The sequence below is a fragment of the Brachyhypopomus gauderio genome, chromosome 6 (assembly GCF_052324685.1).
Source record: "Brachyhypopomus gauderio isolate BG-103 chromosome 6, BGAUD_0.2, whole genome shotgun sequence".
Taxonomy (NCBI): Eukaryota; Metazoa; Chordata; class Actinopteri; order Gymnotiformes; family Hypopomidae; genus Brachyhypopomus; species Brachyhypopomus gauderio.
In genome coordinates, this window is record NC_135216.1 from 10,471,979 (window position 1) to 10,499,812 (window position 27,834).

The following is a 27,834-nucleotide window of genomic DNA, read 5'->3' on the forward strand; positions in this document are numbered from 1 at the left end:
TGAGCTCTTCATAGTTCATAGAAACTTGATAAAGTGTTAAAAAATGTTTTGTGTCTGTAATAGCAATTCCTTTTTTAGAACTTAACTTGCTGGTAATTTGAACTCGCTGTTGGCAGTCATGTGAATGTAGATGTTGTCTCTGACGTTGTTAAAAGCCTTTTGGCTAATGGAGAAAGGCTGTCCAAACAGGCTACTGTCAAAGTAAATATTGTCTGGAATGCCAAACAAAAAGGTCTTTAAGGCCATGCGTGGCCTGAAATGTAGCACACTGCCTGGTGAATTGCTTCAGGGCTTCTTCATATGATGTGCCTATTCCATGCATGATTGCCTTAAACTTTCACAACTAATACCACAGTCATAACAAATAGCCCTCTCACTCATAACAAATTGTTTTGCATTCACAAATAGTTTTTTTTCTTCTGGCTGATGTCTCTTGGTTCAGTAATGATTACTGAAATAATAATAATAATGCACTCTAATGGCAACAGACATGAGTTTTTGATATGGAACGTATTTTCATGAGCATCTGTCTGACAGTAGACATCTTTGTCTACCATTTTTTGAAACACTGAAGATTGCTTCCATTTTTGCAGTGTCATTCTGCACACTGAGCAGACTCCTCTTCAAGGAATCTTAAAATGATGTGACCTTTGTTACAGATCTTTTGTGTAATCCACAAAATGACAATATTTATTTTTTATTTAATGTTTTGTGGTGAACTGTATAACAGATTAAATTCTGGTTACTGAATTTCCAGGAGAAAGACTGAAGCACAGTGATTACAGTAAGAACCAAACAGATTCATACATTTTCATACATAAGTCCGAAAAATAACTCATGATGGAATACATGGGGATGAACCTGGGGCACGGCATATGTCTACTTGTTTCTCGGGCTCAAAGCCAATTTCTAAGGGACACTGCAGATTTATGTGTTTTATCAAGGAATAGCAGACATTATTCTCTTTTAATTTTACAAACGTGATTATTAAGAATTAAAGATGAAAGATTATTAAGCTCTCTGCTTCTCAAAGATGTCACTCAGTGGATGACATCTGAAGTAACCTGTGCCTAACTCAAAAATGGGTTGGATCTTGCTCATTTCTGGATTTTAAAGCCTTTTTTGGGGGGTGCTGCACCAAATCTGATGCATACGACAATTTTTAATGGACCAGGTAGGAATTAGTCCTCATTAACACAAGAAAACATACTGTTACAGAGCAGGGAAACTGTCGTTGGATGGGGGGCCTCGACACCAGTCGGCGTAGTGACATCTCATTAAAGCCCTACCACGTAATCCCACCAACACCCTCTTCTTCTTTAAATCGTCTCGTGGAGCGGAGCTCGCTAAACCGACCGCCTCGTGCCTGACAGCGCCGTGCGAGCACGCGCCGCTCCTTCTCTCGCGGGGCATCCAGCGTTAAGATGGTCTGCAGAGCACGGCAGCAGTAGTCGCGCGGACAGAAAAGAACAAAAAAAAGGCGCATACGCACTCGCCACGCTTCCTCTCTCCAGCACATATCAACACATCCAGGGGAATTTCGAACACGGTAAGAAAGATGCAACCAACACCTTCTTCTTTATCTGAAATATCGATTTCAGCATTAAATTCTTAATGACGGCAGGTCGGTTATGTCTTTGACGTGCATGCCATTAAGAGGACCGCTGTTCTCTATGTAACTACCATACTGTAATGCACGAATTGCATGAATGTTTTTTTTCGTATCGGAAACGAAAGGGAAGCTTGATTACTCCAGCGTATAAACTTAACTAGCCCCGTTTGCTCTTTATTGCACGGCGCTCGTAGGCTCCAACGGGCAGTTTGCATTATAAGAAGATTATGCTACTTCATCGTGTAGAGGTTATTTCGCATTTACTTTAATTGAGCGGTAGTTCGTAAATGAAACAGGCCTACCTCTTATGTAATTAATCGTTTCACTAATAATAGGCTGCTGAGAACGAACGGTTCGTGGGACAGGGGCTGCAGTCGACGGATGTGCACACTTTCCTGAATTGTCCTTTCCAAGCGATGCATTCGTTGACAGAACTGAAACCACTTTGTGTGCAGTATTGAAGTGCCCTCTGTTTATGTTTTGGACCTTGGGATACATTTGAATCCAAGGATGTAGGTAAATTATCTGAGGTGCAGTTCAAATATATTCGAATTCTCTCACCATGTTACGATGCTTAGGCGAATGTAGGCTGTAATAAAACGAGACATGACTGCACACTGTTTAACTGGAATGAATAATTTCCTTCACGAAAATCTTTGCAGAGTGATAGTCAATAATACAACACCACCTTATGCAAATTTATTAGAAGCCCGAGGCGTCGTGTCTGCTATCGCCAAGTGCTAGCAATACTAGCGTGTTATCAGATTTTTGTAAATTTCAAGAAACATGTAATAAACAAACAACATTAATTTTATGACGCACGTAAACCGATTTTTTGATCGATTCTTGGTACTACACGAAAGAGCCTTGGTGTGTACACTAATGCTTCAGTGTGTACAATTTATGAAGACACCACTACCGTCAAAAATAAGTATATTGGCCATTACTTATCACCTGTAACGAAGTCATAACTAAGATGACGTTGTTATTATAGAGCACACAGAATATAAATGTGATTCACTGGTAGATTGCACTCATTAGTACAGATAGGCTATAATACAGGTGAAATGCACATACCAGGACATTTATTTTGAATATAAAAGGTAATTAATGCTAAATTAATGTTCTGTTCATAAAACTGTCTACATGGTTCTCTGAAGTTTTCTCTCTCTCTCCCTCTCTCTCTCTCTCTCTCTCTCTCTCTTTCTCTCTCTCTCTCATGCACACACACACACACACACACACACGCACACACACACACACACACACACACACACACACACAATTCGGGTGGACAGAAGCAACACCCATTGCAAGTTCAATCACTGATTAAAAAAAAAGATACCGCATCATAGAGTCACCTTACAACATATATTCATCTCTGCTCATATCTGCAGACAAATATAACTCCCGTTCCATTGATGACAGGCATTACTGTGATTACAAAATCTTGTTTACGTAGTATAAACTAGTATTATGGACCTGATGGTGTCATGTAAATGACAGATGGACACAGAACCACACTGAGCCCTGAGTGTGTGTCCGTCAGCTGTGCGTGACTGACGGGCTGTATGCTGAACAAGCATGGCTGTTATGTAACAGAAGGAAACAGAGGCTCCAGCAGTGCCAGGGCGTTTATGCTTGCTGTTAGTTTTGCTGAAGCGTCTCCTGTAATCTTACATATAATTACATGTAAGAAACACAGAACTGGATAGACGACGTTTAGCGGATAACTGGGTAAAGTGTGCTGCTGATTTTGGTCTTCTCCAATAATCATATGTGTTGCACAAACATAAGTAGGATGTTTTTTCTGCATGTTTATGTCTGTGTCTGTCTTGTACACTTACCGTAGCCTTCAAAATTATACTGAATACGTGGATCTCAATGTATGTGTATGTGCAGTGCGTATCTCTTCTGTAGAGATGTTTTACTTTGAAATTAAGTAATTAAACTCAATATTACTGAATATATAACAAATCAAAGATGACATCAGCTCAAGGGTGCTGTTTGGACATGAATTCCATCAACAGCACTTATGTACTTTATTGGTTCTGTGCTCTAAGTGCACGAGGCTTCTGCTCCATGTGGCACTATTCCCCCTTTGGGCCCCTTTCATCACCTTTATTCAAAAGTATCTTGGTTTTTATTGTCTAGTTCATTGATTTTCACTGTCCTGCTAAATGCAAGCACATGACTACCTACTAGTGAAAGGTCATATCTAATTATTATGGAGACATTTTTGTGGTAACCTATTGATCAATGTGTGCACTTTGCTTTTCATAAAAATCAAACAAAAACGCAAAGATATTGGACTACTGCATCACAGTTCTCTAGAAGCAAACAACCCGATGGTCTGATGTTATAATAGTATACGCTTGACTAGGTTATGACAGAAATAAACAAGGTGTTCTCTCATCAGCTGCACAATGTCGACCTCAAACCCTGACAGTCCCCTGAACATTCAAACCCTCTTAGCAATCAGCTTCTTGTCTGTCTCTTACTTGACCGCCAAGCCCCCTCTGTCATGATTGCAATGTATGATGAGATGTGATTGTGTACTGTATTTGGGTACCATCTCAAGGATGTGTGTGGGTTACCACCTACTGAGAACCTCTCAGTTCCACTCTCCAAAGACTTCCCAGACCAGGTCTCAGCCCTCCATTAGAGAACAGTGACAGGGCAGCAATTATGCTCAGCACCCACACTGTGGCTGATTCTAATGATTTCTCTCAGCGCAAATGTGTTTTGCTACTGGGTAAGTGTTTTGTGTGTTTTTGTTTGTGTGTGAATATTATGTGTGTGTGCGTGTGCGTGTGTATTTAAGTGGAACTGAAAGCAGTGCAATTATTATTCACACACCCAGACTGCAGAGACACTCAACAACATACTATCTGATGCATGTGGTTAATCAGCCTTTAAGTGTGCTGTGCTGCTGCGCGTTGATTATCTGCAGGAATAATGGCTCCTTTCCTGAGCTGAGATCGTATATAGTATGCCGATTTGCGAGACACTTTGTCCTCCTCCTCCTCTTCCTCCTACTCCTCCTCCTCCTGAGTCCAGGGAGCTGTGGTGCTCAAAGAGATGTTCCATAAGAGTGAGGGAAAGTGGAAAACGCCTTCAGGTCTTGTGTCTCGTCTCAGTTTTGGCAAGGTCCCACTGCTCAGGGCAGTCCAGCTTGGTGTCCATGGTTATCAGACACTGCCCTTATGGATGCTGTTTTCAGTATATTAGGTGGCTGAATAACATTTACACGCTGGTTTAATTTGTTTGCGCAGAGTTCTGTTGACTCAATTACCCTCCTTTAAGTCTTCTTGGAAGACCTATAAGTGGCAAAAGAGGAGTTAGTATTTCACCAGAAGGGTACTGGAGGTTTCAAAACTAGAGATGAGTGAAGACAGAACACCAAATGTAGGGATTTCTTGAAGTTGTCTCCTCCATTCTGAATTAATTGCAACTTGCCAGAAGGTTTCAAAAGGCTCGAGAAGACTTACAAAGCCATTCTGCACAGTTCTTTGTATAAATTTAGAGAAGCAAAATCAATGTTTCGGTATACTGAGCTATTTTACAAATAGAAATGGCATCAGTTAGCAACACACATTATTCCCAAGGCTCCCATGTCTGCTGTAGCTCTTCTACACTGCTAGAGTTGAATGAGAAAAAAACAAATATTGATTATTGAGGCCTGACTGTGCATATTTGTTGTACATTAGAATAAACTGAAGGGACTTGAAAGACAAGCCCCAACGCTCTGTATCAAGTTCATTGTAATTCACAGATTCATGCATTTACTTTATGTTGTCACAACGGGAATGAAAAGATGCAGCCAAAGTAGTACTTATGTGTTAACAGAGTTGGGAAACAGGCATTAACATGTTAGGGAAAAAAAGAAAAATGGGAGACAGAAATATACAGAGTAGGGCTGGACAATAACTCAATATCAATATATATCGCAATAGAAAATGTTTCAATAACAGTGATATGATTTTTAAACACATTTTCAATGTTTCGATAAACGCTATTTACGGCATTACAATGTTCATAACAGGGTGCAGCCGTCGGTTCATTGCGTTCAGTGATTGACGTACACCACGTCAGTGCTCAGCAACAGCAGCCTATGTGAGTTTTGGTTTGGCTCCAACGTGACACGTATTAGCTGCAAAATGAGCACCGCTGATCGCAAAGACTGAACGAGCTACGACGAGCGATAATAAAGCCGAAATAGTTGATAAAAGGGCAAAGACTAATTCTGTAGTTTGGACGTGGTTCAGCTATCGAAGATATATTCATATTGACAAAGCCAACGAGTTTGTTTATTTGACGGTGGTGTTGTGCTTCATGTTCATATAGGCTGAATACAAATAAATGGTTTTATTTTAAGTAAATTTATTTTATTTTAAGTAAATATAGTTTTATAGGAGGAGGTTTCATATACTTGACATTCCTTTTCTGTAGGTACAGAGATCTTTTGTGGGCATTCTTGGCAGTTTATTGTGGTTTTTATATTGTTCATATTGATATCGGAATTATATTGTATTCACCAAAATTAATAAATATATCGTGATATAAATTTTGCCCATATTGTCCAGCCCTAATACAGAGTCACGCTTACATATGAGGAGCACAGATCAATGCAGCTTATGCACTAGAAATCCATCAAAGTGACCCCATGGTGGGTATATTTGATCTTAGACATGGGGATTTAGGGGGGACCTTCCTGTGCAGAAGCTGTCTGCTGTACCACATGATAGCAGGTGAAGGGGACAGTTTGGCTGAGAAGGCAATTTGTATTCTGATGAAAGAGGATGTGTATTTTTAGTATGGTCCTCATCACGACAGGAAATGGGGGAGCGGAGTTTATAATGTATCAAGAAACATACTATGTAATATTTAATGTAATATTTTCTTTTCTTCAGTATTTCAAACTGTTTTTCAAGCCCTTCTGCTCTGCAATGTATTAGGTAGTTTACATTTCCTCAGAATTGCAGAATGCACATTATCTATTTAATATGTATTTTCAGTCAAGTGGATTTGACTTCTGCAGTATTAGTCAGGATTAAGCACTTTGGCTCCATGGAAATGTGCAGAAATGGCCGTGGGTATGATTTCATGTCCAAGACATTCTTTTACGACCTTTTTGCTGAACTTTAATATCTGTGCCTAATATTGTTAATAATATTGCTTTCTGAATTTTAGAATGATTAGATTTTCCATTTTCAAATCTAAAAGGCAGTAGGGAGTAAAGACACTTATTGACCAGACAAGAACACATATCACTGCAGTCCAGAATCACTTCACTGCTTTCTTCTCTTTGCCACTCAGGTTCTCCTTGCCTGTCTCATCCCTTTCCCCAATAACGAGCTGTTCATTAACACATTTGTTTACTTTCTCTCAGGACCCTGTTAGAAATACCAATGTAACAGGAAGGTTGAAGTGCTGCAGTAGCTGGGGTTTGAGTGCTTCTCTTTAGAAACATGGAGTTCCTGGCTAACAGCAGCTGACTGCCGCTGGGTGCTTTAATCCCACACTGCTTTTATGTTGCATCAAAAAATGCACTAAACAATAGTCTCCAGCTTTTTAACCAAATACAGAGAAAAAAGGGTTGAAAAAAGGTCAAAATTCATATATTACTCTACGCATAGCTTTATTCATTCCTACATATGTCGCCATTTGAATGTCTGGCATCATTTGCAGAGGATCTCCAGGGTAAATGGATTCGAAGGTGTGGCGCGAAAAGTGGTTGGTGGCGCGTGATACTCTCATGGGGCAAGCTGAGGTGGCCATGTTAGTCCAGCGCTGGGACAGGCAAATGACTCAGGCAGTGACTTCTGTCTTGTTGAGGCCTCTTTTCCATCACGCCTCAGGGAAGTGCGAGATCTATTCTCCTTGACCTCAATACTGCTTGCCCTCTTCACACAGAGTACTGTGAGAATTTTCGTGCAGAATCTTGGAGTGTCATTGGAGTCTGCTGCCCTTGGGTGAAGGATTAAAAATGAAAGGGAATAGGTAGAATAGCTGAGATTAGATATGTCTAACCCAGACATGAAATTAACAATGGAATTCAACAGCATTCCTCAAAATTAACAGTTCATTTATATCCATTTTAGACCGAGATTTGCTGTACACCTAGGCTAAAAAGGCTTTTGATGATGAATCACTGCTGACTATTTAGTTTATATTACTAAATGACTATTTAATGTTTCTTTGAAAGTAGGGTTGCAGCGGTAACCGGTTTCACGGTATACCACGGTATTAAAATGCACGGTTATCATACCGTGTGCGTTTGCTTATTACCGGTAAAAAGCAAGCCAGCGGAGAAACTGACCCGCGCATGCGCAACTCCGCTCCGGTTCAGCTACTAAGCACACAGCAGTGAGAATGGCAGAAAGTGCATTAGACTTAACAAATTTTTTAACAAAAAAAAAGCTTAACTAAAATCAGCGGCGAAAATGACGTAATCGCGGTGGCTCCGCCGGTGAGCGCGGGTCTCGCGCGCTGTCGATTCGCGAGGTCGTGCACGTCTCGAATTTTGTAACTTTGCGCGCGTCGCGCCTCAGCGCAATGAACAAAGTCATGTTTGCAGGGTTCATACACCTTTATAAGGTGGAATTAAAGCACTTGTACGTAACTTTAAAGGTCCGTTTCAATATTTCCCAGCACCTTAAACTTAATTAAGTTAAATATTTATACATATACTCAAAATAATTCGCTTTTTATTAAATTATTTAATGGTTGTTTATTTTCAAAACGCCCAGTCTTAACGTCTTCACGTTCTCTCGTGTTTCGTCCTGGAATTACAAGAGGCTCGTATTTGTTAACGTAATACAAAAGAACTGTGCCGAGTCGCGCGCTACGGTCACTAGTGAAAGTGTAAATCCATAGATTTTTAAGGTCCTTGCTTTCACTGGATGTGAAAGATGCCATTAATTTACATGCGTTCATTTTCAAAATTTTACGTGCCTGTTTTTCATATGTTAAAACCAGACTCGGTGTGAAAGCCTTAAAATAGAAATCTCTATTGTGAGGGTCATGTCAGAAATAAATCCTCTCTTTCTGCAGTATCTGGTTATATTCTAACTTGGCAGTACAACGGACGTTTACAACAGTTGTTGATCAGACACTGACCCAGGTTGAGTTTATCAGATATTAAATAATTTAAACTTAAATAATTGTACTGAAATCCATGATTTAGGTTTATCTAATTTTGCAGTATTTATTTAAACATGTGTACAGCTTATTTTTTTAAAGGAGACATTTTGTATACAATAGTTCCAGGTTTCTACAATAAATAGTTAATTGAACAAAAAAAACTTGTAATTTCTTTAAGGGTCAGTGTATCTTTTAATAATATACAAACTAACTGTGATACCGTGATAACCGTGATACCGCGGTATTTTCTGAGACGGTTATCATACCGTGAAAATCTCATACCGTTGCAACCCTATTTGAAAGATAAGGAATTGATTTGAAAGATAAATCATTGTGCTGGAATAGGTGGCATTTAAAATGGTGGTATCTGGAGGGAAGAAGGAAGTATATAAATAATTCCTTCTGAAGTAACATTTGGAAGAACGCTATGTTCAGGATCAGGCATGTCATCTTAGGTTGAGTCAGTCGGCCAGGAACCTTTAGAAATCAATTGGCGTGCTTTATTTATTGCTGAATTCTGCTGATTAAAATAGTGGTGCGTCACTGATAGTCTGTGCTGCCCCCCCATGAGCGTATGTGTACAACTCCAAGGACCAAAACCATAAAAACAGAAAAACATGAATGATGGTACGCCGCTATCTCAAACTGCTACGTTGTCTTTCCAGACATAGTTACCGTTTCTCTCATGTTGATTGGCTGCATGGTGACTGCTTACAAATCTGGTCTGCTATTTTACTAATAAGATCAGCTTGGCTAGAGAATGCTACATGTCTTGCTTTGAGCTGAAAGGCAGTGTTTCTCAGCTTCCGGTCTGTGGGATTTACACTTGCAATGAGACTTTCACAGACAGCAGAGAGCAGAGAGATTGTTTGATGTCCATTGCTCTGCTGAGCTAAAAAAGGGGACACGAATGAGAATTAATTAGTCTGCATGAATAAATGCCAAATAAGAGAAAAAAATGTTTAATTAAAAGTGTTAAAGACAGGCGTAGTATATGTAATCACGTAAGTCTATTTCACCCTTTGAGCAGCCATGTTGGTTTCCACCCTAGCCTGCGAGGTCACAGGCTCCAGACTCCTGAAGTGACGTGGGACGTCTCAGCCATAGCAAGCCGCAGGAAGCCTCACAAGGTCATGAGGTGATGATGGATGTGTTGATGTCTTCCCTTGGTAGAGCACTAGGGCTATGGCAGCAGGGCTGGCAGGACGCTGGTGTACTGGTGGGTAATCTAATCTCAGAAAGACTGAGCTGTGAAGTAGGCGTGTTGATAAGGACATTTTCCTGACAATTAGTCACCTCCCTAATGACGAAAACGAGGTCAGGAGAAGTGGCATGTTTGCTTTCAATTTTAGTATGCATATTTTACTGTTCTGAATATCTTTAACTATTAAATATCTTTGTGACAAAATGAAAAGGAAGCAATTGTGTTAATAATGGTGACATACTAATGCAAAGGTTCCCTTTCTCTTTCTCAGACTATATAGCCAGTGCTGTAATTTCATAAAATAACCTGTGAAATTCCTGATGTTAGGTGTGGTTAGGGGTTTGTGTATCAGGAGAGTTAGGGGTCTGTGTATCAGGATAGTGGGGTCTGTGTATCAAGAGTTAGGGGTCTGTGTATCAGGAGAGTGGGGGTCTGTGTATCAGGAGAGTGGGAGTGTGTATCAGGAGATTAGGGGTCTGTGTATCAAGAGTTAGGGGTCTGTGTATCAGGAGAGTGGGGGTCTGTCCTTCATATGAACATAACATAGTAATTGTTCTTGGTAAAATTATTTTTTATAGCATAATTTGGCCAGGTTAAATATAATGTTTATTCATTGTGAGCCAGTGTAAACCACTGTAAATGTTTTATGCATTGTGCTGGTGGTAGCTGTGAAGATGCAGAGCTTGGAAGTGAAGAAAACATGAGCATTTGAATAGAACAGACAGGATGCTTATTTCAGAGGACAGGAGACACTTAATGGTGTGGCTGTTCAGTCTATTGAAAGTGTCAGAGACCGGAATTTGGATTTGAAGACTGTCATTGATGATTTTGTTGAGTGCAAGGAACATGACATGAACTCCACCTCAGTGAGTGAATGCCTCAAGAGCATTGACTGAGACATAAAAATAGAGGGGGGGTTTGCTCACTGATTTCTTTTTGCATGGTGGCCCAGCAGGTTCTAGTTACACCACTTGAGTGTACAATCCTTCTTTTAAACATTTAAGCTGGCAACGGATTTATAAGTGAATGAGAGTGATCACATCTTAAGGTTAGGAATGTAATATGTCTAGAAGTCAAACAATAAGGAATGCTTATATGTTAATAAGGAATTACTTGTAACAGATGTGACTAATAAATCACTTATTGCATATATTAATTCATGACTGAGATGTATGCAGATGTTCTGTGAAATACAGAATCTGAACTGAAGCAATGAGGTTTAAACTTTTCTTTAGTCTGGATGACAAAGCACTTTTGTAAGTTGCTCTGGATAAGTGTGTCTGCTAAATAGCATAAATGTAAATGCAGTCTGCGTTGTGCCCCGTATTTTTCTCAATTGCATTCAGTCCTTTTATGTTTTTTTAAACAAACCTAGTTAGATTTAGAATATTTTCTATTCTACATATATGCTACATTTATGAAAAATATGTTCTTTTATGTTGATGTAAATACGCTTTTCACTTAAAACTGGACTTTCTGTGCTCCCGTTGAACATATAAAAGCTTCTATTTTAATCATAGTATTTCTTATGAACTCCTAATGAGTTCTCCTGGGCGTTTTTTTATCGATTGCTGTGACATGGATGTGTTAGTGACAGTCCAAGCATGCTTTCCGTGCTGATACATACACACAGCATACTTTCCTTTCTTATCTTCATCATTTTCTTCCTTCAACACCCATGATGTCCACCTAGTATGCTCACACTCTCTCTCCACATGTAAAGATAATTTCCCTTAGAAACGCTAGATGTGGTTTTGGTAGATTTGCTGAAGATGGCAGACATGACGCTCTGGCCGCCTACTACAGACAGACCCTCTCTTTTGGGAAAGATGAAGTCCAGGAGGCCTGGATGTGTACTGATATTAACTTGGTCTAGACCTTGTGCCTCTTAGCACACATCCTCCAGTCCATTTGCTGCTGATGGACTCACTGTTGGAGGGGAGATGCAAGAGGATACCATGTCTCCTGTAAAAAGAGAGAGACAAAGCCCTTCCCCTTGTAAAGTTACCCCCTCTCCTCCGCTTTTACATCCCCCTTTTACCAGTTGTGTTAAATGATATCACATATCGATATTTCAGTTCTGTCTATCTTCAAATCACAATGGGGACAAACACATTAAATTTAATCCACCACCATCCAGGTCAAACATAACATTCCCTCACCATTTCCTGTTAGGATAGGCAGCATCATTCATGGTTACCATATCACTATCTCTGGCAAACCATCTGTGCAGGTGCAAATGATCACTGAATGCCCAAAGTTGTGACTCTGACATTTGCTGTGGCCCATTTAAATCAGTGGTTTCATCAGTAATTTCAGATATTCACATGGAGTGACATTGTTTGCACAGAAACACTTTCTTTGAGGATATGTATTGAAAACACTGTGGTTTTAAGGATAACTTTAAGGTTAATCTATGTGTGTGAGCTACAATGTGATAATTATTTGCCATTAAACAATGATAATCTTCATCAAGCTCACAGAGATTCAGGGATCTTGATCTGATTTCAACAGATGTGAATAGACCACAGATCATCTAGTCCACGTTTTCATAAAAAATTAGTAAAAAAACAAAAGAGACATGTCTAGACACACAGTTCCAAAGAGACACTGTTATTGTCCAGAGTCCTACTGCCAGCTTTAAGGACGCTACCTTGATTAGTGCCAAAGAATGACTTTTTAAATATGTTTGATTTATAAAGTCCTGAGAATCTGAATTCATTGTACTCTTCATTCATTTACTCTTGCCAGGAAAAACTCAACTATCACATTTTTATAGGAAGACTCACAAACACATTGTTTCTAAGTGCTTAACGTACAAAGACATTTTATGGTATTTAATAACACATACAACACAAAACATTTAACAAACAACACACAAAACATTTTAGAGCTCCATTTTTTGTTGAACAAATGGTTTAATCATTTGATGTAAAAAGCATGTGAACATCACAAATAGAGGTGTCTTAAAAAGAGAATTATACTGGAGTTAAGTGTTCACACTGAATGAGGTACGGGTTTGACCTTGTAGTGTGTGTATAAGAAAATAACAACATAAAAATAAGGAAAATCAGCATCTGTTGTGAAAATATAAGTACTAATTTTAAGAACTGCTGATAAGGGTGAGATGCATTTGTGAATAATAACATTACTTTTGTGATAGAAAGGCTAATTATATGTTTTTTTTGAAGATGGTGCTCTAGAGTTGCCAAGATTGCTAGCCCTAAAGTGACCTAGTTTTTCTTGCAGCAGTTATCATAAGTTGTGGCCAAAGGCATCTGTATGTAACTCACCATTACACATTCCCAAAGGCTCCATCTGAGTATTTTAGTGTGCCAAATAAAACATTATTCCAGATTTGCACACTACAAACTGTCAGCCAAATATCTAGCCATGATAATGTAGCTATCTGTAACAACAGAGAGTTTGGAGCAGAGGCCGGTTGTCAACAAACAGCAGTGGAAATGAAAATGTTGGAAATGCTAGAAAAGACCACCAGAGAAAAGACTACCAGAGAAAAGACCACTACAGAAAAGGCCACCAGAGAAAAGATTACCACAGCTAAGATTACCACAGAAAAGACCACCAGAGAAAAGACCCCCAGAGAAAAGACTACCACAGAAAAGACCCCCAGAGAAAAGACCACCAAAGAGCAGTGATGCTACCAGTTCAGCAGAATACCATGGAAACAAAAGGTTTGAAAAGGACATGCAGAGGACAAGATGATTCAGTTATCTTACAGTGAAACAAGTTCACCTTCAATTTTCCAGGAACTGCAGAAAGGACAGAGGCAAAGCCCTGAAAAAAGTGGACCAGATGCTACTAAGGCTACAGAATCAGACTAATGTGTACAGCAAAGTGAAACCTGTTTGGGACATAAAAATGATGAAGAGTTGTATCTACTTCAAAAATGGGTTTAGATTTTTTTGCACCAGCACAGAAATATGTGACAGAACACAGTACATGCTTTACAGCCAATCAGAAAGACCCAATGTCTGCTGCAGTTTTGACTCGGTTTAATACATTTTGGCGTGAAAAGCGCAAGACCCTCTCAGGCAGCTACTGTAACACATAGTTGTTGAACTGTTGCTGCTCTTTCAGATAAATTATTGTAGTATTGAAAAAGAAGCACTGGGTGTTGTATTGAGTGTGCTTAACATTAGAGCTGGTCTACAAGGCAGAAATGTTCCTCCTGCTTGGTAAAAATCCTTGAGCATAAAAGTGGTTATTAGCAGCTGCAGAATTAGAAAGTTAAATTCTTGAGTATAAGCTTTAATCTGAACATGCAAACTCCATGAAAAAAATATATACTAACTGATCAAAATCAATACATACAATAATGGTTGGACAAAGCAATGGTTGGAAGAAAGGTTGAAATCATACTGACTGAAATCAATCACAATACCAGTCAAAGCTGATCATATTTTGTTGGGACTTATACATGACATACTGGGGAAGCTTAAAGCAGAACTTACAAACAATACAAACAGACAAACTACTAGGAATATAAGAACAGTGGAGAATCAGGCAGAAGTCTGTTTTGTCAAACCAATGAACCCCCTGTATGTACAGAGGTCTAGTGCATTCCTAAAAGTTACCAGAACACACACAGGAATAAGTACATATAGACGCTTGCAGAAGAAAGCAAACACCAGCCTGGATGCTTTTGCTTCCTGCATTTGAGCAGAAATCAGACCAGGATGACTGAGCCATGACGGCTGAAGGTATGAGATTACAGGCTCCCAAAAGCAGCAGGATTAGGCCAATCAACAGTAAACCTCTGGGCCAAATATTATCCATGCACCATCTCATCCCAGTGAGAAGATTGATGCAAACCTTCAGGCAGCCATTGAAAAAAGCAGACTGCACACTGCAACAATTTAGTTATCACACTGGATATATATATTTGTGATTATTCCATTTGCTAAATTGATGTATTTTTGCCTGCTCAGACACAACCCTGTGTCAGCATACCAGATTATCTGCAAGGGAAGTGGCTTGGTAGTGGTTATAAATGCTGGTATGACAATTAGAAGGTCCAGCCAATATTCGTTTTTACATGTGTCACTGCAGATCTGAGAATGGCCTGCCATCCACAATATATTCCAAAATACAAACAGGGTTTTCTTTTCTATCTGAAGCTTTCTCAGAAATTAAGGTAATTTTGATGCTGCAAAACTTTTTGAGGTTGAACATTGCGTGAAGCCATTACATAAGAAGTATGACACATTTTACTGTGTCTCGTAGTAAAAAAAATTAGTAGATCATTAGAGAAGAAAGTTATTTTAATGTGATGCACCAGCGGTTGTCCTTCTCAGGTGTGGTGCTGTTCAAGTGTGAATGAAGGTCACCGTTCCCTCTCTGTGTGACCCACTATAGAAATAGACGGTACCTTTTAAAAGTGTGAGTTCTTCAAAGGTAGCGTGCGTGTAGTTGACCCATTTGTGCTGCTCCTCTCCAAATGCTTTGTCTCAGCAATGTCTGATCAAATGTCCGATCCAGGCTCAAAACTGCAGCATGTAGTGCCCGTTAGGGTCCATAAAGCTTGAAATTTAACCCTGTCTTTTGTGTGACAGAGCAGTCTTAATAGAATGTGTGAACATTTAGAGATCACCCTGGCAGTAGGCCTAACCATTATTCCTCAAATGACGGCATGGGTTTGCAGTCATGCACCCACCCAACTGTAAATCTCCCATCCTGCTTTTTGCCATGGCATACACATTCATGCACTTACACACACGCGCACACACACACACACACACACACACACACACACACACACACACACACACACACAAACGGTGCATCTTAGAGGTTATAGTAGCCTCCAGTCAGAGCAGCCCTCCGATTACCAGGCGTCCGTACATAGCCCGTGACTCTGTAACCCTGGCCTCATTCCTTCATGATGAAAAAGTGATGTGTGTACTGTGTAAAGCCGGGTCGCCATTATAACACTAAGTGTCTCTCGTGCCCTGTGAGAACTGACCTGGGACTTCTGTGATAGCCACTCGACTTACACGCCTGCAGACCCACCAAGACAACGTGAAGAGATGGAGGATGTTTCCACCGCACATCTGCATTCGCATCTGTCCGCCTGCAGCTTGGTTGGGTTCCATCTCCCCAACACAGACAGCTCTCTGTTTCTTTCTGCCTGATATCCCTTAATTCACATCATTTTGCTCCACCGTTCAGTGAATCTGAGAGAAGGGTATGTGTATATCCAATCCTGGAAGGCTATTTCTGTCTGACACGTGTTAAATGATAACAACTATGGGCTTTCTGCTACCCCCCCCCCCCCCCTCCTTTGTTCTAACGGATAGACAGCTAAGATTTGCACCAGTCCCTGCTGAGGAATTAAATGAAGACTGCAAAGTGAGCTGGTATTCTCGCAGAGACAGGAGGGACTTCACCCACCGAGGACACAGCCTCATTGTTATTTTTACCGCCTTCATTAGAATTCTCTCTCTCTTCCTTCATCTCTTTCTCTCTCTCTCAGCATTGCTCTCTGAATGGTCTTGTCGTATTTTCATCAGCTCCGCCCCCTTTCCCTCCTCCTCCTCCTCCCATTTGAGCGATCCGTAAAATAAATGCTCCACTGATTTAGGTCAGGCCTCGACCCCTGCTGGCTTCATTAAGGGCTGTACTTGCTGCCTGTGTAAAGACTGGAGCAGCCCAACTCAGTGGTCCAGAGCGGCTGGGATGTTTTTGAAGGCTTCTGCGGGGAGACATCACAGTGAGTCTGTAAAGATGTTCCATAAGTGATGAAAGATTAGATTCTGAACTTAGCTTCAGAAATGCTGCCAGTTGTAGGGTAGACAGGCTGGCTATTGGCTAAGTAAAGCCCACAAGTTGTTGCTCCAGGGATGTCAACAAAGGATTTGCAGGGAGGAGGCCCATCTTTGCTTCTGTGAGATCACATGCCCCTGTAATGTTGTTGGAATGTTAGTGTGGGGGATTTGTTTGTTTGTTGTGTGTGTGTGTGTGTGTGTGTGTGTGTGTGTGTGTGTGTGTGTGTGTGTGTGTGTGTGTGTGTGTGTGTGTCTTGGTGATGTTGGTAGAGGATGGAGGAGGGACTGAGAGATAGATAGAGGTTGTCTTTGTTGAAGAAGAAGAAAAAAAGAAGAATGATTTGAAGATACTTAGAAGATATTTCGAGGGGCTAAAAGATGTCCTAAAGGCAAATGTACAAAGGTGGGACACTTAGGGAATAGGCAGACACAGGGGAGGCAGAAGTGTCATTTAGATAGATCAAAATTGTTTGCAATTTCAGGTTGCTTCTCTGATTACCACTGTTTCTCAAAAATGTATGAGGGTTATGGGGATAAAAAGTCAAAGGATGAAAAAAATCAATTCTGCTGTCTTTTTATAGACGCTGCAATGTGATGCTCTCTGTGTGCTGTGCTTTCAGCCTCTCTAGAATTCCTTTGCCTTGTCCTAATACTCTCATTTAGTTGGCATGCTGCATTGCTCTAACCCTCAGCTCTTGTGCTGCTAGAGCTCTTAATGAGCGTCTTGTTTTTCTCTCAGGCACGCAAGGTCTTGTGTGTGTGTGTGTGTGCGTGTGTGTGTGTGTGTGTGTGTGTGTGTGTGTGTGTGTGTGTGTGTTTGGATGGGAATTTGTGTGTTTTTGTGTTTTTTAAAGAATGTTTTCCTTAAGAACATAGCAGCTCCTCCCCCTTTGATCCATCCACCTATGCATTCGTCTGGGCATGGATACACATATTTGTATCCCACAGTATTTAAGCAGCACATGGCCTAATATGAACGTCTTTCAGCAACGCTGCAGATCAATTAGAGTCTATTGGCTAAAAGATTTTACCCCTCCCCCCATAAAATGTAACAATTGTGCTAGAGAGAAAGCATGAATGTAGGTAAATGATGCATGGAATACTCATATATATTTTTGTCTAATTGTATTAACATATCTACTTATCGTAACTGCTACTCCTATGAATATTAACGTCTTTGTACATTAACGCATCCCACCATTGAACATAATTCATAGTGGTCCTCAGTGCAATCCAGCCATCCTACCTTGTCTGCAGCATGCGTTCATGATATATTAATCCACGCTTTCACAGCTGGATTAGCAGCACAGCTGTTGCTAATCTGCAGGCAGAAGAGGAACAGCTGTCTGGACGATGAGATGGAATGGGACGGGAAGTGTGACCTAGACGTTTCGTCTGTGCGTGCGGGACACCGGAGAGTGGGCTAATATTTAAACCTAGCGGCTAGTGAAGGCAATGGCAGTTTGAAGAAATGGAAGCATAACACATAGATGCAAAAAGACATGGACACAGACTGAACATTGGATATGTTTTGTCAAGAAGGTTGAGTTGAGGTGTTGAGTTTGTCCTCCATTCATGGAGGCACTTTTTGTAAATTTATGGAAATTAATATAAAATGTTTAAGTGTCCAGGAGAGAGGAGAGTACAGAATGTGGATTGTTTGAGAGAAGTATGAGTATCATCTTCATTTTTTTTCTCATCGCCACTCTTCTCCTCTCCTCTCCCCTTTCTCCTCACCACTCCTCTCCTCCCCCTCCTTCCTTCTCCTCTCCTCTCCCTTCCTCTCTTCTCCTCTCCACTCCTCTTTTCTTTCCTCTTTTTTTTTATAATGGATTCTTTGACTGACACTGAGGAAGTATTCAGACTTCCAGACTTATTTTAAGTATGGATTAAAGGATTGCTCAAAGTGGACCGGTCCTCACTGGTACACAGCGCCAGCACTTCTACCATTTACTGTTCGGCATGATCTTTCTCTTACATACCAGCACTTCTCCCAAGCTCTCCGTACTCTTTTTTGCACTCTCTCCGGTTCTAGGTGATCCGAACTGACTCTGTATAAACTGCATTATCCAGGGGGCAGTACGCAATGCTTACCTATTATTGTTCTCTCTAATGCAAGACAAACAAAAACAAACATTAACAAAAAAATGTTAATTCCAATATAAGTTGTGTTAATGCTAATAATTATGTTGGCTTGACACGAAAAGGGCATTCAGAGAATGCATGAGTCAGAAAATGATACAACAGAGCTTTATCCAGAACTACATGCAGGCTCGGAGCAGCACGCTAATGTTAGTACCACTCTTAGCAGAAAGAAACCTGTTGATTTAACATCATCAAAACACCTGAAACACCTGAACCTGTGTGTTTGAATGTCTATAGTGATCGACTGCAGAATTTTTGCACTATGCACTTCAGCATCCACTGACCCTGTTCCATCAGTTTACGTGGCCTACCAGCTAAGTTGCTGTCATTCCCAAACACTTCCATTTTCTTATAATCCAGCTGACAGTTGACTGTGGAATATTTAGGAGCGAGGAAATCTCACAACTGGATTTGTTGTACAGGTGGCATCCTAGCTAGCATCCTATCACAGTTCCACACTGGAATTCACTTTCACTGAGCTCCCTGAGAGTAACACCTGATAAAATTATATATATATATATATATATATATATATATATATATATATATATATATATATATATATATATATATATATATATATATAGTGCTGTCAATTCCAGGTGCCGCGATTATAAGTCCTCACCAGGATTTTGCTCAGGCTTCCTGGATTGTGTTGATTCCACTAATTTTACCTGGATTGCTAATTAGAAAATCTAGCAAGCTTGAGCAAAATCCTGGTGAGGACTTTTAATCGCGGCACCTGGAATTACACTGCTGCTCTAAACAGAGCATATCAGACAGTGTAATGAAGTCATGTGTGGAATAGTGGTGTGCTGACTGAGATGTTCAGTGGTGAACAGTGGTGTGCTGGCTGGGAGGTTCAGTGGTTCACACTGCACTGGAGTTCACTTTGTGTCTCAGCTTTGATGCCTGGAAATCTAAATCTGTCACTGAAGGCAGTGTCCTCAGTGACATTACCCAAAGATCTATGATGTGTATTCTGCAGTATTGAGAAAGCCACACCAGGGTCGAAAATTGAACTGACCAGTACATTTGGTCATTTGAGAGAGAAAGTGCATGTTTATATGATCCTCTGTGGTGGACAGAGGGAGTTGTGTAAGAGCTGGAAATCCTCAAAGCATACTGGGCTGAGAGGGCTTTATACAGTCTCTATTTCCTTTAGCTTCCTCAGACGGGCCTAATTCTCCTCATAGTTCAAACGGCATGATATAGGAAAATTAAATCAGACAGGCCACCAGCATACATAATCATATGAAATAAATCATTCTCAGAGCTGAAACTGCCAGAAGCTTTGAAAGATACCTTATTATTTGATTATTTTTCTTTCTTTCTTTTTTTTATTATGTGAGTTAGCTTAGGTCATATTCCTTCATGCAGCCTGGCATCAGATGGCATCAGGTCTACTAGCTTGATGTGTGTGGGCTGTGCGTGGTGGCAGAAGCTGCCCCTCCTGTGGGCTTTCGTCACCGTGGCTCTCGTCCCAGCTGGGCAGGGTCCCTGCTGGCCGTCTGATCTACAGGCAGCGTGGGCGACTGGGTTATTAATTACTGCAGATTTTTGGCTCACGTACTTGTGATTGTGTTCTCAAAACATGTCATGAAAACATTTACCTCGAGCAGCTGTTTTTTCCATCTTGCATTTTGCGTCCCGCGTCTCGGAATGATTCACTTGCCTTGGGTTTCTCAAGGTTCGTGGTGGGTACAGGGACCTTTTGAGCCTTTTTAGGAAAACGAATGTATGCGCATGTATTCATGTAATTAGATATGTAATTAGACATGACACAATCACACACAATCGCTCTAATTATACCTGGGATGTCAGGGGTTTGTTACAGTATTAATCCCGTTCTGTCTGTGTGGCTGATGTGAGGGGTTTGATGAGAGTGCGCTCTCCCCTGACTGATGTGATCTTGTTGGCAGCTCTGACCAGGGGCCTTGGTGTCGTCGCTGTGCACACAGAGACCCGTCGACATGGGAAAGCAGAATAGCAAGCTCAGGCCAGAGATGCTACAGGACCTGCGGGAGAACACTGAGTTTTCTGATCATGAGCTGCAGGAGTGGTACAAGGTGAGAAAATGAACTTGTCAACCTAGACATGATTAGAATCTACATTTTCCTCCTTTAGTTTTGTCCTGCTGCGATGACACGAATGTACCTAATGAGTACGGGGAAGATATTACTGTATAGAGTAAGATATTAAGTATAGAGAAGATATAATGCACAGTTTTACAATTGTGAACAATTGTTTTCACAATTGTGGACAATTGTGCTTCACTATGTTAGCTATGTGTTATTGTTATAGCTCCAGTACAAACAATATAAGGAAAATGTGGACACTAAACATGACTTTGCTAATTGACAACGTTAAGGAGAATGTTAAATGTCATTTTTTTTACCCAACAGTTACAGTACAAGTTCCAAAATATGTAAAACATGCTGAATTGTGCTTTATTGTTTCATGACTATGAATGTGCAGTCCAGGAAGTGGTCATACAACTATTGTTTTACATATCAACATTTTATATATCCAGAATTCTATATATCCAGAACGATTTTATATATCCAGACCCCGAGCCACAGGCACGTTGGAGCATAAAAGCTGCCCTGTTCCTCAGAGATAGGACACAGCCTTATGTGCACACTGCGACTCGGTGAAGAGTGGCCACAGGAAGTGGACCTGAACCACAGGCTCCAACACTGCTGGGACCGCCTGGATGAGAGGCCTCGATGCCTGCAGGAAATACATAGTTATATGAGCGGATGAAGGCAGCATGCATTAAAATGTAAGCTGCAGAGAGTTATCCTGGCCAAAGGGCTGAAAATTGAGCTGAGCAGACATGTTCTAACATGTGCCTGTTACACCATGCAAAACCTGGAGGCACCAGGAACATGTGTGTGAATTTTGGTTTTAGATTACAGCATTTAATACAGTATTACCTTCAAGGCCTGGTGGGCTTTGTGGTCTTGGTGGCAATCAGTGTTTGGCATTGAGGGATTCTTGATTCTTTGTGTGGTCAAGCAGGAGTTTAAAAAGAACAATGTGTTTCCACTCCTCATGTTCTCAGGCTCTTGTTCCTAAAAGCTGTGTTTCTCAGGACTGTGCCCCATGAAACTGTGTTTCTCAGGACTGTGCTCCATAAAGCTGTGGTTCTCAGGACTGTGCCCGATAAAACTGTGTTTCTCATGATGTTGCCCCCCCAAGGCTGTTTCTCAGAACTGTGCCCCTCAAGGCTCAGAACTGTGCCCCCACAGGGTTAATAATGTAAGCCCCAACTTTGATAAAAACCCTGGTGGTTAAATTCATGAAAAAGATGGTGAACTTACTATCTCTGACCATTAATGGTCAGGAACTAGAGAGGGTTGACTCTTAAGTTCCTGGGGACAACCATCAGTAAGTCACTTTAATGGGAGCACAACACTGCTGTCTTGCTCAGAAAAGCTCATCAAAGGCTTTTCTTTGTAAGACAGCTTAGGACATTTGATGTGACTAGAGACAACATGCTATACTTTTCATAGAGCTGTGTTGGAAAGTGTGCCGACCTTTTCATTGAGTGCCTAGTGTGGCAATACCACAGTATATGAAGATGGAGTAAAATTCTGCTAAAATCATGGGTTGTGAACTACTACATGCTCCCTCTATATACATAAATGAAATGAAAAAGAATACATTAAAAATTCATGCAGATGCTTCAGCCCAAGCGCAAAACCTTTTTGAACTGCTCCCCTCTGGTAAAAGGTTCTAGAGCATCTTATGTTGAACACCTCAGTTCTGAAACAGTGCTTAACCTGCTGACATCAGACTGTTAAACTCCACACCACAGTCAACAATGCATCATATATTAATGGATTTTAAGATTTTATTAATGTGCTTCAATGTATTTTGAAAGTTTTTTTATTGAAACAGTGTTTGTTGGATGTGTGGATGTTTGTGTTTGAGTGGTACTGAAACATATTGCTCTCAGTAAAACAAAGATTGATATGGCAATAATGCACTGAACCTGATCCTTGACCCCATTCAGGGTCAGGAAAGAAGGTCAAACATTAACTTTTTCCTCGATGATGAGCTGATTCCACACAGAACCATTCAAACATACAGGACTAATTCCAATAAGGATATAGCATCCTGCTCTACCCCAATGCTCACACTTTACAAATTGCAAATTTCACTGTGTTTCTGTATTTCAAACTGAAAGTCCTAAAACTGAAACTAAAACAGGTTTTCCCTCTTGATAGGGGTTCCTTAAAGACTGCCCGAGTGGCCACCTGAATGTGGAGGAGTTCAAAAAGATCTATGCTAACTTCTTCCCATACGGTGATGCCTCCAAGTTCGCTGAGCACGTCTTCCGCACGTTTGACACCAACAACGATGGCACCATCGACTTCCGGGAGTTCATCATTGCTCTCAGTGTGACGTCTCGGGGAAAGCTGGACCAGAAGCTGAAATGGGCCTTCAGCATGTATGACCTGGATGGCAACGGCTATATCAGTCGTGAGGAGATGCTCGAGATTGTGCAGGTCAGAGACCATTGTGGGAGAACCAGTATAGACAGGTTTCATACTGCACAGAGTTCAAATGCTTTGATGATGTTGTCTTTAATTAAAAGACAGAAAATGACCAACATTTGACAGCTTGACTCTTGGTATTCTAAAGTTTTTTGTACATTTTAGTTACTTGGCAGTCCCATCTTGACCGACACTCGTTAGAGAGAACATTTTGAGAACATTTTGAGAACATTTTGAGGACTTTTTTATTTGGTTCCACTTTCACCAATACAACATCTCCAAGTTACAACTTCAAATCACTGTGGTGTGCACATACTTTTGAGTCTACTCTGACATCATCCACTCGTGACACTCTGCTGTTGAGTTTGAGTGGCAGGTGAATCTGTTGAGTAATTTGTTGAATGTGTGGGTTAGTCCCTTATAGACTGTGGGGGGTGGTGGGGGGGGGGGGGGGGGGGGGGGGGGGTTGTGAGCTGGTGATGGTGGCAGCCATGGTGCTGTTCCCTTGTGGATTAGCAAGTTAAATTTAACCAGGACTTACTCCCCTGTGCAGAACTGGTGGGATTATCCTCAGGCTGATGGACATCGTGGTTGGCTAGGAACACGGGGATTGCAGAGCTGTTTCACGTTTTGCCACCACCATCACTGTTATAATGTTGGATGTTGGGTGAGAGTGGAGAGGCATAATAACAGAAGAGAACTCCGCCACTCTTTTATATCTTAGAAGTGAAAAGTGGAAACAAATAAATAAATAAATAAACACACACACACACACACACACACACACACATTTCAGACAGAGGTCCTTCATCACATGTGCAAGCAAAGTATTTCTCTTTTAAAAAATTATCTGAAAACAGGGGGAAAGGCATATGATGTGACGCTATTATGCTATTATGAAAAAATTCACACATTTTCCTACCTTTCTGGAGGAAGTCTTAATAGGAAGTCTTAATATCTGTGAATAAGGGATGGAGGTTTTGCAAGCTTTGGAATGTGAAGAATTGTTTTGCTAATGGGAATGAGAGTCCGTAGGTTTATTAAAAATGGTGGTATTTAAACAAGAATTTCCTGACTTAACTGAAACGTCTGAAAGACTTATCTTCATGTCAGGATGTGCCTTCTCCCGTGGGCTGGTGGGATCTGGAGAAGAAGATAATACAAAAGTGGAGCTGTATGTGGCAGGTGGAACTGTATGTGGCAGGTGGAGCTGTATGTGGCTGGAGGAGCTGTATGTGGCAGGTGGAACTGTATGTGGCAGGTGGAGCTGTATGTGGCAGGAGGAGCTGTATGTGGCAGGTGGAGCTGTATGTGGCAGGTGGAGCTGTATGTGGCAGGGCCAAAACAACCTCAGATATGTCCTGCTGAAGGGGGATGATTAATAGTGGATTAATGGAGGACTGTAACTATGCAGTGATGTCAGAATTGTTCTGTCTATGAAACTGTTGTCAGCAAGCTGCGTGATGGCTTCCTGCTTGTAAAGGTTTTATCTCCAAACGACAGCAGCTTCACCCTTATTAGCTTAATAACAGTGTCATTCCTTTACATCCTTAAGTGCAGAGGATTCTTCCTTTGGTAGATTAAGAATTTTTTTAGTGTTTGTTGAAATGCATTACTAATTTCTCTTTCACATGTATATATAAATCTGAAGCACAGCTTATTTGCTACAATTCTGATTATCTTTTTCACAGTATATATACAATATATTATATTTTGGATCCAAAGCTACACACACACACACACACACACACACACACACGAATAAGCAGATAGCTGAACTGCAGAGCCCTTTAAGGATCTATGTATGGGTAGAATAGTAATGACCTTACTGCTCTGTCATCTTAATCCATCACACTCCCTCTCTCCTGTGTCACAGGCCATCTATAAGATGGTGTCCTCAGTGATGAAAATGCCAGAGGACGAGTCCACACCAGAGAAGAGGACAGATAAGATCTTCAGACAAATGGACCTGAACAATGATGGTACGGGATGGCTCTGTTGCGATGGCTAGGGCTTTTGTGCATCTCTCACAGAACCTTTTTGAACCTAGTTGACTCATGGAGCTTAAATATCAGTATTCTGTTTGGATAGGGATTATACACATGAAAGTGCAGGTGTAAACACACCCAAGATGCATTTAAAATGGATTTAAATGGTTCCACTTCAGGATGTATTCTGAGACTACGTTTAAGCCTGACATATAACAGTGTAAACACATCCATTTCTCTGAGGCACAGCTGACAACCAAAACTCCTCCCCCTCCTATCACGTCACATGACGTAACTAGCCAAGCAGAAATGTTCAATTTTATTTAATTTTAGGAAAAATAACACCATAAAATTGTATAGGCAGCAACATTGGTTATTAGAAGACTTGAGTCAATAATGCTTTTCTTTCTTGGCCCAATAGATATCACATTTCAATCTGGCTAACTGGAGATGCATTTGACTACATAGTGTAAATGTATGTGGTTAAAATCTTGCAAGGATAGAATCCAGATACAAGTTACACAAAATAACCAACTGTGCACAGGGTCAAAGGATCATTGTGTTTTAAAATTTACAATACAAATAATTCCATAGTTCTTATCTCTGTGCCTCACTGTTGCTGTCTGCTCTACACAGGGAAGCTCTCTTTGGAGGAGTTTATTAAAGGTGCCAAAAGTGATCCTTCCATTGTGCGGCTACTGCAGTGTGACCCCAGCAGTGCCTCGCAGTTCTGAGTCCCGCAAGAAACGTGTGCTCGATGCATGAAGGTTCCCGTCTCTCATCGTCATTTGTGTTCCAGATGGAAGAGTTTTAAGAAAATATATACATAAATAAAAATAAACAAGTGCATCAGTTTTACTTTGAGTTTCTACGAGAAAGTTACGCGCATACGTGTGAAGAACGAACGCACCACCCGCAAAAGACGTCCGCTGTCGGCTGCGCTTCTGTCCGCGTCCGGGCGGTGTCCCGCGGAGCACGCAGCTCCCGCCGTCCCGCTGCCGGCTGCCTTCCGGCCTCCTCGTCTGGAGGGACTGTCCCCTGGGAGCTCTGCATGACCCTCCTGCTCCAGCCAGTCTCCACCCTCCCCACCTCACCCACCCGCAACATCCGTCCTGTGGTCCTTTCTTTTTTTTTTTTATTTGTTTTGTTCTCTGATGGCACAATTATCCTTTTTTTATATCCATACTGATGTGTATTTACACACTATAATGACATATAGATCACATTTACAAAAAGGCAACTGTAAGTGTCTTTTTACTCACTTGCGTATGAAGACAGTATTATGTAGCTCAAGTAAGCATCCAAAGTAGCCTCTTGTAGACACAGCGGACTGATGGGTCGAATGTTGGGAATTTTCTTTTTTGCTATGGTGTTTATGATTTTTCATAATAAGAATGATAATGAAAATCCTGTTTTATTTTTTTTCATTGATATTCTTTCGTTTTTGTATATATGTACTGTTTTCCTCACGTTATTTATTTTTGCATTATTATTTGTGGCATCACTTTGTTGGCATCAGTATTTCATTCGTGGTCTACAGGAGTTTAATGTGAAGGAAGCTTATTTCATTGCTGCTGGACAGAGATGGAGAAGAGACTTGATCTCTGTGGCATCGAAGGTGAACTGCTGAAAGCTTTGCAAAGCATTGTATGAAATATTTGCATCAGGGGATATATTCCATTGTGTTTGGAATCAGATGCTTGTAGCACATGATCTGAGGCGCTTTTTACGTGTGAATGTGAGTGTGCGCATGTTTCAGTGCATGTGTGTGTGTGTGTGTGCGTGCGTTACCTTTATAGTATCACTTTGTTTCATTGAATACAGTATGTTTTTAGGTAATACTGTGTTTTTGAAACCCTGGTATAAGTGGCAAACCACCCGGCACCAGGTAATACTCCAATTCAGCAGAAGGTGCTCATAAAATTGTTATTTTAAAACCTTGGTCACAGGGAATGTACAATCCAATAATTTTTGAGCACATCTCAGCTTTAGATAAAACGCGTCATTAATACATCCAAAATGGGAGTTCTCACAGAGATGGGTGGTGCGAAGGGCTTGCCTCCACTCTCGACAGGAGCGTATGAAAACATACCCTCCTCTCATCACTCTGTGCTGCCTCACCAGATTGTTAACATGTCGGCGTGCGGCTGCTCTGCTCTGACTCTTTGTGGCCACACCGATGGAGCTTTGGTCCGTGCACCTCTGGTGTCCACACGTTCACACCTTTTGTCTCCGTCAACAGCTGGTAGCGTCTCACTGCTACGGTATTTGCACCGAGACTGAATGATTCTGCGCGTTCATGGCACGCACCTGCTCCCAAACAGCCTTTTATGTTGCATGAATACCTCATGCGAGGGTGTCATGATTGGTCTCCCTATTATGTCATTGATAAATATAGTTCTGTGTTTGAAACCTGGGCTGGTAGTGTTTTTTTGTGTGTGTGTGT

The 27,834-nt window shown here is 41.0% G+C and overlaps 1 protein-coding gene across 2 annotated transcripts; it reads left to right on the plus strand.

Moving 5' to 3' along the window:
• The first annotated feature begins 1,227 nt into the window (after positions 1 to 1,227).
• Positions 1,228 to 27,794, plus strand: hpca (hippocalcin). 2 transcript variants are annotated; one of them, XM_077008598.1, is made up of 5 exons: positions 1,228 to 1,549; positions 20,818 to 20,964; positions 23,131 to 23,412; positions 25,277 to 25,382; positions 26,025 to 27,794. In XM_077008598.1, the coding sequence occupies exons 2-5, from the start codon at positions 20,869 to 20,871 to the stop codon at positions 26,120 to 26,122; spliced, it is 582 nt and encodes a 193-aa protein (XP_076864713.1). In that variant the 5' UTR covers positions 1,228 to 1,549; positions 20,818 to 20,868; the 3' UTR covers positions 26,123 to 27,794. The 2 variants fall into 2 exon arrangements, with proteins under 2 accessions (XP_076864713.1, XP_076864714.1); XM_077008599.1 differs by lacking the exon at positions 1,228 to 1,549 and adding an exon at positions 16,554 to 16,695.
• The last annotated feature ends 40 nt before the right edge of the window (positions 27,795 to 27,834 follow it).

Coding starts and splice junctions, on each gene's coding strand:
- hpca (XM_077008598.1), top strand. CDS start 20,869: ATGGGAAAGCAGAATAGCAAGCTCAGGCCAGAGATGCTACAGGACCTG. Junction 23,413..25,276: donor AGATGCTCGAGATTGTGCAG/GTCAGAGACCAT, acceptor CCTGTGTCACAG/GCCATCTATAAGATGGTGTC. Junction 25,383..26,024: donor AATGGACCTGAACAATGATG/GTACGGGATGGC, acceptor TGCTCTACACAG/GGAAGCTCTCTTTGGAGGAG.